General features: G+C 36.6%; 1 protein-coding gene across 4 annotated transcripts in view; it reads left to right on the top strand.

Moving 5' to 3' along the window:
- The window catches only part of Cmc2 (C-X9-C motif containing 2), a 25,281-nt gene extending 12,212 nt beyond the window's left edge, over positions 1–13,069 (top strand). For 2 of the 4 annotated variants that reach the window (XM_046434535.1, XM_058575817.1), the window contains exons 3-4: positions 8,202–8,273; positions 12,700–13,069. In XM_046434535.1, coding sequence (XP_046290491.1) covers positions 8,202–8,273; positions 12,700–12,786 — 159 coding nt within the window. In that variant the 3' untranslated portion in view covers positions 12,787–13,069. The remainder of the gene's footprint in view (positions 1–8,201; positions 8,274–12,699) is intronic. The other 2 variants (XR_009225883.1, XR_009225884.1) reach the window with 1 other exon arrangement.

The following is a 13,069-nucleotide window of genomic DNA, read 5'->3' as shown; positions in this document are numbered from 1 at the left end:
GATCAGCCTAATCGGATGGATTTAATTTTTAGTGAAATGGAAGCAATTCAATGGTTAGATCTAAATAGAGGACTGGGGATTATAGTCCAGTGTTACAGTGCTTTACCTAGGATGTATAAGGCCCTGGGTTCAATCCCCAGTACTGCAAAAAAAGAGAAAAAAAAAGGAAGAAAAGGAACCCATACTTAGAATGCATTAAGTCAAGCTGACATTTTTATAGATACTGAATATTTAGCTTTTCCTCCTACATTTGATGCATGACATAGTTGTAGGAAATATTTGTGTTTTACTTCGCATGGTGAATTAGTTTCTTTTCTCATGATACTTATAAACTTTCAATGTATCTCATTTAATAATAATACTTAAATGAATAAAATTTAAAGACCAAAAGTCAGGTACTAAGAAATACTTAGCCCGTGAAGTCATATTTTTACTTGATGACAGTATACTTTAGATAAACCATTTTCTCCATACTTTTATTTATTTTTTTCAGAGAGAATTTTTAAATATTTATTATTTTAATTTTCGGCGGACACAACATCTTTGTATTTGGTGCTGAGGATCGAACCCGGGCCTCACGCATGCCAGGCGAGCGTGCTACCACTTGAGCAACATCCCCTTCACTATACTTTTAAATCAAGTCTTGGGAACTGCCCCACTATTCCTGAATTGACTCAGCTGATAATTGAGCTAGACTGCATAACTGAAACACAACTTCTGATTTTATTTTTTATTTTTATTTTTTGGTGGTAGGCATCGAACCCACGATGCTTTATCACTGAGCCACATCCTCAGCCCTTTTGAATTTTTATTTTGAGACAGGCTCTCACTAAGTTGCTTAGGACTTCATTAAGTTGCTGAGGCTGACCTCAAAATTGCAGTCCTCCTGCTTTAGCATTCTGAATCACTGGGATTACAGGCATGGGCCACTGTGCCTGGCACAACTTCTGATTTTTTAAGTAAAAATATAAAATGTTTACTATTTAAAAAACAGGAACTGATTATTTATATTGACTCAATACAGAATGTTTCAGCTCTGTATGTAGTGAGTTATAGTAAAAGGAAAACAGGGAGTGTCCACTACCAGAAAGAAGCTTTGGAGAGAAAGAGATTTTGTAGGGTAGTATGTTAGTCTTACCCTTAATGATTTTGCCAATTTAACGTTTAGAAGTGTGTTGTGTTTTCATAACATTATGCATATGTGAAGAAATGCTGTTTTTTCATATTTACTTCCTAGGTTAACCAGATTAAGGGCTTCAGTTTTTCAATCCTTGATTTTTAAGTATTCTTTGTTACATGTTATTTGCATACTGCTCTTTGGTCCATGATTTTTTTGCTGCTGTTGTTTAATTTTTATTTTTGTAGTTGTAGATGGACAGCATGCTTTTATTTCATTTGTTATGTAGTGCTAAGGGTGCAACCCAGTGCTTCACATGGGCTAGGCAAGCACTTTACCACTGAGCCACAACCCCAATTTTTTCGGTGGTGCTAGGGATTGAACCCAGGTCCTTGTGCATGTTAGACAAGCACTCTACCAACTGAGCTATACTCCTAGCCTGGTCCATGACTTTTTAAATAGGAATCAAATATTACATTTTTTTTCATTTCAAAAGGATTTCTTATAACGAAGGGGATAGTTCAGATCATTGGAACTAAAGATAGACTTTTGAAGAATTAACTTTTTAAGTATAATTTCATACAGTAAAACAGCTGTTTAAGTGTACAGTTTGATTTTTGACCAACATAAACACCCATGCAATCATTGTCACAGTTGAGGTAAACAACATTTCTTTCGTATTAGAGTTCCCTGTGTGGCTTTGCAGTCCCCGTTTCTCACCTTGGCCCAGGTAACCCCTGAACTACTTTTTGTTAATGTAGATTAGTTTTGCTATTCTAGAATTTGTTATAAATGTACTCTACATTGTATGTTTTTATGTATTGTTCCATATTTTTTGAAGCTAATAGAGTTTGTTGGATATGTCATTAATTCATTCATTTTTATTTCTAAGTGGTATTCCATTGTATGAATATGCCAGTTTGCTTGTCTATTGATGGATATTTAGGTTGTTTGCAGTTATGCTGTTTTGAATAAAGCTGCTATGAACATTTGTATACAAGTATTTGTGTGGATATCTTTTTATTTCACTTTGGTAAATCCCTGGAAGTGGAATGACTAGGTGGTGTGGTAAATGTTTATAAGAAACTGCCAGACTTTTCCATTCAGTACTATTTTATGTTTCTACCTGCACCCTATTTTCTTTTTTAAAGAGAGAGAATTTTTTAAAAATATTTATTTCCTTTAGTTTTCGGCGGACACAACATCTTTGTTTGTATGTGGTGCTGAGGATCGAACCCAGGCCACCCGCATGCCAGGCGAGCGCGCTACCGCTTGAGCCACATCCCCAGCCCCCCGCACCCTATTTTCACCAGCACTTAATATTGTAAAAATTTTTCACTTTCTCCAACCTGTGGGTATTATAGTAGTGTTTCCTGTTGGTTTTAGATTGTATTTCCCTGGTGGCTAGTGATTTTGAGCATCTTTTCTGTACTTATTGGCCATTCATATAAAATCTTTTGCCCATATTTAAAAATTTGTGTTATGATTGATTGGGCATGTAAGGCCTTTAATAAGTTTATTGTAAATATTTTTTCCAGTACAGCGTTCATGTATATCCCACACCTAGTATCTCCTATGAACACATCAGGAAGGTACGTTTATTGTGGTTAATGAACTAATAGATACATGATCATTAATTAAAGTCGTGCTTTGTTCAGATTTCTCAGGTTAGATGTTGTCCTGATTTCCTATTACAGGATTTCCTCAGGACACCAGGTTGCATGCTTTTGTTGTAACTCCTCAAGACTACTCTTGGCTGTGGCAGTTTCTTTCTTTGTTTTTGATGACTGGATAATATTGAGGTTTACTGGTCAGGTATTTTAGGATGCTCCTTTATTTGAACGTGTCATATGTTTCTCATGGTTATACTCATGGTGGTATGAGTTTGGGAGGAAAACCACAGAGGTCAAGTACCATATTCAGCACACGTTGTGTTGAGGTTACACATGTGTGTGATTGAGCTCTTTTGATGTTGATCGGGATGGCCTTATTAAGTAGTATTTGTCCGACTTCTTTCCCTTAAAATTACTGTTTCCCACCTTCCATAACTCCAGAAGGAATTCACTGTGCACAGCCAATATTGAGGGACTGGAAGTTAGGCCCTTCTCTCTTTGAAGGTGGAGTGTCCACATAAATAATTTAGAGTTCTGGAGACCTGGTGTCTTCTCCCATTTATTTATTTACATCAGTGTGGACTTATGCATGTTTGTTTTATACATTGTGTTATAATCCAGTACTTCATTTTTGCTCACATTGTTTCAGTTGAGAGTCTTTCAGTTGGGTCTTGGACTCTAAAACATAAAAATTTCTTTGAACTGACAAGAAGTGTCTTCCAGGATTCTTTGATTGAAGAAAATTGAAGTGTGAGAGTGTTTACAGCATTCTAGCATTTCTTTAGAAAAGGAGAAAGCAAAACTACAGTATTCTAGAATTTCTTTAGAAAAGGAGAAAGCAAAACTACTTGGATCTCTTGTGCGCAAAAAGACAAAATACACCTGAAATTAATGAGATTCATTACCTTCTGGGGGACAGGTGGGAGCAAGGTCAAGAGAATGGGGGAATGAAATTTCTGATGGCATCTCTTACATAATTCTTGCCTTTTTAATCTTTAATGTTTTACATGCTAAGTTTTAAAAAGGGTGAGAAAGGATGGGAATAAAAACAAAAACTGGAACACAAATAACAAGTGAACCTAGCTTTTTGAAATGAGTTATCTAGTCAAGGAATAAATGAACTGACCCAAGTAATTTGAATATAGGCTATAGTCTGAAAGAGCTGTTGTTGGTAGAGTTTGGGTTTTACAGTATATGGATCAGCAGTTCTGAAATTGGCTGCTGTGTATTTCAGGGTTGAACAGTAAGGAAATACTGCAGATAATAGGAGACAGATTTCTTACAAACTCATGCCCATTTTTTCACCACTTTGGTTAAGCCAGCATCATCGCCCCAAGCTCTCTGTGCTCCCTGCAAGTCATACCCCAAGAAGGATAACTAGCCATTTTAAGTCCTTACAATAGAGTTCAGTTCTATCTGGGTTTATACTTGATGTAAGTGGAAATGTACCATATGTGGGTACTTTTGTGGTTCACTGTTTATTAAAAGCTCAAAATTCTACCTGTTTCCTGCATTGTCCAGGAATATTAGACACATGTTAAACAAATGAAATTTCAGTTTAATCACTGGAATGAATGGATAAAGTTGTCTTAAGATGTCTCCCAGCCCTGAATTTGTAATTCTGCAGTTTAATCTCTTTGTTGACTAAACCATCATTTCCCATGCTCCTTTCTGTCCTGGAATTCTACAGCGCTCTCCAGTCCTTGAAGTGCAGGGCTGTTTTGTATCTCTACATGATCCTAACTTGCTGTGCTTTTATCATTCTTCCTGTGTTTTATGGTTCTTCTATGGTCTTCGCAGCCGAATGTCATTTCCTTAGCCGTCAGTATCTACAGGCTGCTTCTGATCTACTGGCCTGTTTTGCCTACGTTTGTCAGCAAGACTTAGGTTATCTACAGTTAAAATACAGAATTTAGAAGAGCTGTTTTCTTCAAAGCTATGTGGAATCCTTTAATGTTATTTTTCTGATTTATAAAAGTAATGTGTAAGTAATACATGTCTTTGGAAATAGTGTTTAAAAAAGCCTAAGAAAATGCAAAGCAAATAAAACTACTGTTTTCTCTACCACCCCAAAATAAGCTCATTAACAATTGGCTTTATCAGGCTTTTTTTTTTGTTTAATTTTCATGGTTTTCCTTTTATTTATTTATTTTTTAATTTGGTCTTCTGTTAGCGTGTTCAAATGCCCACATCTTTGCCATCCTGAGTAAATGAATACATAAAATCCCTTTGTAATCCCAGTTGTCTGGTAACCTTCATTGCTTTTGTTGGTGTGAGCTATTAAAATAATACTTTCTCTTGTGCTGGGGCTGGGGCTCACCTAGCACATGCGAGGCCCTGGGTTCGATCCTCAGCACCACAGAAGAATAAATAAAATAAAGATATTGTGTCCAACTACAACTAATAAATAAATAAATAAATAAATATTTAAAAAATAATAACAATGCTTTTTCTTCAGTTTGGCTTCTGCCTTCACTGCGGTGCTAGGGTCACTAGTGACTGCACTGCTGTTAGTTTCACAGGGCCTTTCAGTTGTTTCCTCACTCTTCCAGGCTGGTTTACTTCCTTATCAAAACGTGCTTCTCCAGGCTTGTACCGTACTTCTGTCTTCTGTGGTCTTCCTTCTGTTTCTTTGGCCATTCTTCTATCTCCTTGGCAGTCTCCCCTCTATTCTTGCCCTGTTTTTCTCCTATACCTCCTGGAAAAATTCATTCACTCCCATGATCTCAGAGACTAATATCTCTAGCTCAGACGTTTTTTCCCCCTGAATTACACGTCTGTTTATCTCGACTCTAGTGGACTTAAATGTTGTGCAAATAAACTCAATAATGTCCAAACCCAAGCTCATCTTACCTCTTATTTAAAATCTCTTTCTGTCTTCATGACATTCCTTGTCCAAGCCAGAAGCCAGTGTCATCTTTAATTTGTCCATCAGCCTCATCTATCATGTGAACTTACCAGGTGTTGCCCAATTCTTGAATCATTGTTTTCTATTGCCCATGCCACCAACATAATCCATGACAACAGTGTCTGATTAGGACTTTTATCTGGTCTCCTGTTTTTCATCTGTAAATCTACTTTTCATGCTGCATCTGGAGTGATTTTTCAAAAATAAGTTTATTGCTCTCCTTAAATGACTCCCTTTGCCTGAGAATTTTTTTGTTTTTGAGCTTTAGTCTTCATAAAACCCATCAATAGGTAACTCTTGGAATCCACCTCTCTCTCATGACGTCTCCCCACCTTCCTAGTGTTTTCTTATGTGCTGGAGAATATTATTTCCTCTAAGCCTTTATACTTGCTTTTGCTCACCTTAGAGTATTCTCACTGTCTCTGCTTAAGCATTTCCTGAGCCAGGTTTTATCATTCTCCAGGTTTTCTTCAGCTTGGTTGGGCCATTTCCCCTCTGTTTTCTCCTTTCCTGGCCTAGGTTATGCCACAGTCACTATACTCCATGCACATTCATAAAGCATCTCCTGCTTCATGGCAATTCTTTGGGTTTCAGGACTCCTTTACATTCTTGAACATTACTGGGGCCTCCAATGAGCTTTTTACTTAGGTGGGTAATACCTATCAGTATTTACTGAATTATAGATTAAAGTTGATAAATTTAAAAATTATTTAAAAATAGACTGTTTCACATTAGCACTAATTTTCATAAAAATTTTATTATTCAATGAAAGAAAGTGAAAAGGATGACATTGCATGTGCATTTTTACCATTCTCTTATGTCTGTATTAATACAGCTGGCTTCTCCTATCTGCCTGTATGTTCAATCTCTTGTGATAGACTTCATGGAGCCCCGGGAAAAGTTCTGTACCCTTGTGAGAAGTTGAAAATGAAGGAAAAAAGAAGGTCCTAGAATCATTAGGAAAATAGTTTTGTATTTGTACATCTCCAGAAAAGGTCTTGCAAGTTCCTCAGTGTCCCTGGACTAGACTGCTATTTTATGGCAGTTGCTTCATTTTTTTCTTCCCTCTTCCTGTGGGCTGAGATGGGGCCAAGAACGTTCTTGCTCAGTGTCTGGGACATAGTTCTCTACGTTAAAGGTTCTCAGTTGTCTCCTGATTGACTCGCTTATTCAATGCTCAGTTGGTTTGGATCTCTAGAAGTAGATATCAGGCACCAGAGACAGCTGCCCTGTGTGTACAATAGAATTGCAGTCCACAGGCATTTTTGTACCAGTTTCACTGGGGCATTGGGCTTAACCTTTTTCACATGATGTCACAAGAGTATAATTTCTTCTTTGGGCTCAATGAAAGGTGAAAGGAAGCATATTAGTACTTGTATGTGGGATGATATGAACAAATGTGCACTAAACTGAAATATTATCTTGCATTCTACATGTCTAATTTTTGTTTTTTGCTACATGTTTATTATTAGAAGGGGTGAAAATGCATTGTCTCTGTTTATTTGTTGCCAAAGAAGTAGTTTGAGAAAATACACAGGAAATATTTATTCTGAAAAGGCCATTAGGTAACAAATAGGAGATGTTATACTATCTTTAAATGTTTGCCAGAAAGATTCTTGACCATTTATTCAGTGTGGACCTGAAAAATGCTTATAAAGTGGCAGTGAGGAGAAAAAAGAGTAGTAGGCATAGCTTGCTAATTATGTGCTGTCTGGTTCCATGAAAGCCATAATTAGAAAGAGAAGGGGAAAATGTGCTTACTACAAACACAAGTTCAGCATTTACGGCCTGTCATTACAGCAGATGGCTGTGCTATCTGACCCACCCTTAAAAGTTGTGATGTGTAAACACTAATTATGGTCCTACTGAAATTCAGATCCTTCCTCTTAGCCTGCTTTACAGCACTGTTACTTTTTGCCTTCAGTCATAGGATTTGAAACCGGGAGGAATTTTTTGTTGTTGTTTTGTTTTTTCAACAAAGCAGACTTAGATTTCCTTTTATTATAAACTAGTGGCTTATTTGTATGGCTTGTACTGTGGGTCATGTAATGATAGTGTGTGTCTCTGATGTATTTTGGTGACATTTTGAATGGAGGCAAACGAGGAAATGCTCTGGCACTAAGCATTTTATTAAATAATTACTCTTAAGGGACAGAGTGCTTGCTAGTGAAGTCACTACTTATTTCACTGTAGGCACACTGCAGCTTGACAGCAGTCCCTGTCTTAGAGAATGGATTGCTCTGAGCTTTTAACGTGTCCCTTCAGGAAAGGGGTATGAGGTGTTAAACTTTGACACTCTGTCTGTGTGAGGTTTTGATGGGCTAGGAGACTTTTCTGTTATCTAGGTAAAGACCTTTGTTTCATTCCACCTATGGAGCATTTTTTTCTTCTAGGTAGCAAGGACCAGGATAAGACTGTTTATATATTTGGTACATTTAACTATTATTTATTTGCTTCTTTACAAAGGAACACAGTAAATTCAATTCCATAAGAATTAAATTCTGTGTGCCAGAGACCTTGGCATATTATGGGATGAATCTTTTACCCCTTTTCTTCCTTTTAGCACAACATTCTGAAATTTTTTGGTCATTGCAACGCTCTTGATCGGGAGATGAGAAAATGCTTGAAGAATGAGGTAAGAAGAATGTCAAAGGCTGGAAGTACTTGAATAACAGAACATGTAAAATATTATGTGTTGTTAACATTATTAAAATGTCCTTCAGTTTTGGTCTAACAGAACATTTGTATGTATGACCACCCATTGAAAACCCAGAGGAAAAATGAAAGCCTCCTTTGGGGACATTTGAGAACACTGCTGTCTTTTTGACAAATACACACACACACACAGATGAAAACTTTCTGTTTTCCTGGAGAATTCAAGTTGGATCAATTTTAAGATTTAAGAAAGTTGAGTCTCTGATCAGACTTAGTTGCATCAGTCAATTAGCCCTTGATCAGCAGATGACTGAACTCTCTGGGCCTGTTTCCTTACATAAAGGAAACAGCTTTAAAGTCCAGAATTTCTTCATAGTTATGCTGTACAAGTCAAAGGGCTCTTATTGGACTTGCTGGGGAAGGTGTCATCTTAAGTTAACGTAGTTAACTTACATTTAAGTTATGACTTGGCTTTGGGCAAATAGCCAAAATACCTAATTTGTTGTCTATTTCCTGGAACTGCTAACCAAGCAGAGGGCATTTCAAACCTTTAAAAAGAAATTTAATTTCATTTGTAGTCTGCATTTCAGGTTTTTATGTTCGGAACCTTTAAAAACATGTAATGACTAAAAATATATGTGTATGTATACATACATAATTATGAATATGTGTACATATACACACATAATATCGACAAAAAATCTGTTCCAATTTTCATTTTCTGTATTTCAAACTTATTTTCTTTTTTCATCTAGTCTCAGATGGAAAGGTTGAAATGTTTGAAACTGCCCAGCATTTATCTTTCTTCTTTTTGCATATTTTCTACTCTGGGTTTTTTGTTTGTTTGTTTTGTGTTTGCTTCTTAAAATCTCTGTTTCAAGCTGGGCCCCGTGGTACAGGCCCATAATACCAGCAGCTTGGGATGCCGAGGTAGGAGGATCGCAAATTCAAGACCAGCCTCAGCAATTTAGCAAGACCCTAAGCAACTTAGCGAGACCCTGTCTCCAAATAAAATATAAAAAAGGGCTGGGCATGTGGCTCAGTGGTAGCGCATCCCTCAGTTCAACCCCAGGTCCAACAAAAAGAAAAAAGAATCCCTGTTTCAGTGTGACATTATCATTACTATTTGAAGAACTTCCTGGAGTTCTGTATTAAGGGTGATAATTTTCTTTGTGTGCACAAATATGTATATTAGTGTTTTAAAATGATTGTTTCCCTTTGTAGTGGGGATCAAACCCACGGCCTTGCATATGCTAGACAAGTGCTATGCCACTGAGCTACAGTCCTACCACCCCCAATGCCCCCCCCCCCCTTGAGACAAGGTCTAACTAAGTCACCTGGACTGACCTTGAACTTGTATTTCTCATGCCTCAGTCTCCTGAGTAACTAGAATTAGAGGTGTGTGTGACCACAACTGGCTTTTAAAATGATTGTTTTGGAAAGATGTTTTCCTTCATATATAAAAGCTAGTTTGTATGGAAACGAAATCTAGGACTAACTTAATAATAAACTTATGAACAACCCATACTATTTTATTGATATAGCTGGTGTGGTGGTGGTGTTTTTACATGCTTTCAGTTGTACGGCTTTTTCCTATGTTTAAATTTTTTTCCTCCAAATAATTTAATAATTTTGCTGTGGTGATTAGAACTTGATGCGACTTTTTCCCCCTTGTTGATCCTGAGCTCTGTCAGTGACTATTTGATAAAATGTTGTAGATATTTTGTGTTTTCTTTTTCTTTTGGGTGGAAAAGGATTAAACAGGATTTAATCCTTTAAACTCAGGGGCACTCAACCACTGAGCCACATCCCCAGCCCTATTTTGTATTTTATTTAAAGATAGGGTCTCACTGAGTTGCTCCTTGCTTTTGCTGAGGCTTGCTTTGAACTCATGATCCTCCTGCCTTAGCCTCCCTAGCCGCTGGATTACAAGTGTGTGCCACTGTGCCTGGCTTTGTGTTTCCTTTTTTTACTCCCATCTGCTACTTTATTTATTTCTGGTGTTGAGGATTGAACTTATGCCTCACTCTTGCTAGGTGAACACTGTACCACTGAGCTATAACCCCAGCCCCATATTGTTTTTTCATGTAGCTTTCATGACTTATTTTCTAAGTCTTCTAATTTCTAAAAAAATTATTTTTTATTTTATTATTATTTTTTTAGTTACAGGTGGATACAATAACCTTTATGTATTTATTTATTTTTTACGTGATGCTAAGGATCGAACCCATTTCCTCACACGTGCTAGGCGAGTGCTTGCTGAGTCACAACCCCATGCCCTTCTGTGTACCTTTATATTGCTTCATTACCTACTTTATAAGTGCTTTTCTGTCTGGCCTTTCATACTCTAATCCTTTGAAACTATGGTCTTTTATTTCCTCTCTACTTAAATGCTTAACTTCAGATGCTTTCCTCCTACCTTTCCCTTCGTGAGTCATGGAAATACTTCATTCCATGAAGCTTTTAGCTAGAAAAAGGGCTGGGTGTTTCTTTCTGGGCCTCTCTTTAATGTTTTCTTACTGTTTTTTTCTTTCTATTGAAATAATCACTGATATTACTTTTGCATCATCATCTTTGCTCTGCGTAATTGTTTTGTTTTTGGGGGGGTTATCCTGTTTGTATCATTTGATGGGGCTTTGTAAATGACTAAATGACTTCATAGTCATTTCTTTTAATTCTATGGAGATATCTCAAACATATATTTTAATATAATTTGCTCTGTAACACATTTAGTGGTCCTATGACAAACTACTGTTCTGAAGACTTGCCTACCCTTAAGAACCTCCTCCTATCTTGATTGCCAGAGACAGTCCAGTATCAAGTTCTATGCTTAGAGTCTGTACCTCCATGTTTATTTTTGGTTGGCTCCTCCCAATAACCTTATGAGGAAATTTAATGTTTGACAGATGAAAAGAATGATTTTTGTTGAAAGGACTGTGATTCTGTGATTCATCTATAATTTGATTTAGCCTTTTGATGAGGAAGGCAAAAACTATCATTCAAAAAGATTTGTAGAATCCTTCAATGAAAATCTTTGATGGAGAAAAAATTCTTACAGATTTTCTAGCCTAGCTCCTTATATTTGAGATTACTGGCCCAGAAAAGTGAAGTAACTCTTCATGAATCCCCATATTTTAAAAACTGTTCAAGAGTAGGGGAAGGGTTCCAGTCAAGTCCTTGATTAACTCTGTTCACTAATCTTTAGTTTCTGTGGCCTCTGTTTTCATATCTCTAGCTCCTAGAAGATTTTGGTGTTCAACTATTCACATATACTCACATTTTGTTTTTTTTCCTGTTTGAATTTACTTTAACTTTTCCTCTTCTGCCCAGGGGGAAATATTGATTCTCCTTTAAAATATGTTTATATTTCTGTATATGTTGTAAGCATTAAATATATACACATAAAACACTATATTCAGGTTTTTGTGTTCTAAACATAGGTTAATAACCATTTATTTGAGAAAATCTTTAAGTGCCTGGCTCTGTGTTTTCTGTTATTCATAACAGTACTAGCATGGAAATGTTCAAGGTGAAAATTGCATTTTAATCCAAGTTGATTATGGAAATTTAGGATTTAGGGAGAATCAAGTTTGATGATTGTTCATGATGAAGAATCTTAGGAAGTTCAGCTGGCTATAAATTTCCATATGAGTCTATAGGATAATGTGGCTGCTAAGAGCCATTGATTCTTAGTACTACTTAGAGAAATGTACTGTATGACTAGGACATAAGAACTAGGTTCATTATACCATGTCTGTCAGACTATGTCTAGTAGGATATTGTGTTTAATTCTAGTGATTTTTAAATATAAAAGTGCGTTGATGTTATGGTGGGGTATAAAATAAAAGTCATTTTACAGATGTTAGAAGACAGAAGCAATATGCTGTGGAACAGTTGTAGAAACCCATGGTGTTCAGCCTGAAGAAAAGGAGTGGGTCATAATTCATCAGTTATTTGAATATAGCAGGCAAGAAGAAACAGAAAACAACAGGATAGATTACAGGGATATACTTTTTGGTTCAATATGAAAACTTTGAATCAAGTAGAACTGTCCAACAGTTAAACAGGCCACCTCTCAAGGTGGTGTGCCCCTCTTAACTAGATGTGTTTAGCAGAGTTAGAGGACTTCCTGGACTGTGAACTCTTGGAGAATAGGGACAGAACTCATCCATCTGAAATATTGAATTCTTATGTTGGGAGGCAATCGATTCAGCAACTATTATGTACTTGTTAGGATGTAAGTGCTACCCTGTATTGAATGAGTGTTGTACTAAATGTCTCAGATTCAGTAAAATTTTTAAAAAAATACAATTAAAAAAAATTTTAGTAATAGCATTTATTATTTGGCTTATCTGGCATAAATGGTGACATCATCTCCCATCTCTTCTCTCCCTTTTTCCTTCCAGTACATGGAAAAGAGGACCAGGAGCAGGGAGCATGGCAATGCAATGCGAAAAAGACTTTTCAGTCCTCTGGAGGAATCAGAAAAATAATTTACATTTTTACGGGATATCTTGGCTGAGAGAAGACCTGAGGACTGTTGATTGATAGCCAAAAGAATCTTATCTCATTTGTTGTCCAGAATCTTTGAACAGAGAGTGATCATTGAAGAGTCAAACCATGGAGAAATATGAAAAACTAAATTCTGAGCATTTGAGCAGAGCCTTCAGTACTATCAACTCCCAACAAGCCCGACTTCCTCCATGTTTTTGCTCTTTGTTGACATCCGTGTAGTGTTTGAATAACCTGTCTCCTTCAATAAAGTAATTCAAATAA

The sequence above is a fragment of the Marmota monax genome, unplaced genomic scaffold, assembly GCF_021218885.2.
Source record: "Marmota monax isolate L192 unplaced genomic scaffold, Marmota_monax_Labrador192_F-V1.1 WCK01_AAM20220418_F8-fsc00024, whole genome shotgun sequence".
Taxonomy (NCBI): Eukaryota; Metazoa; Chordata; class Mammalia; order Rodentia; family Sciuridae; genus Marmota; species Marmota monax.
Note: the sequence above shows the minus strand (reverse complement) of the source record. Positions and strands in the feature narration are given on the sequence as shown.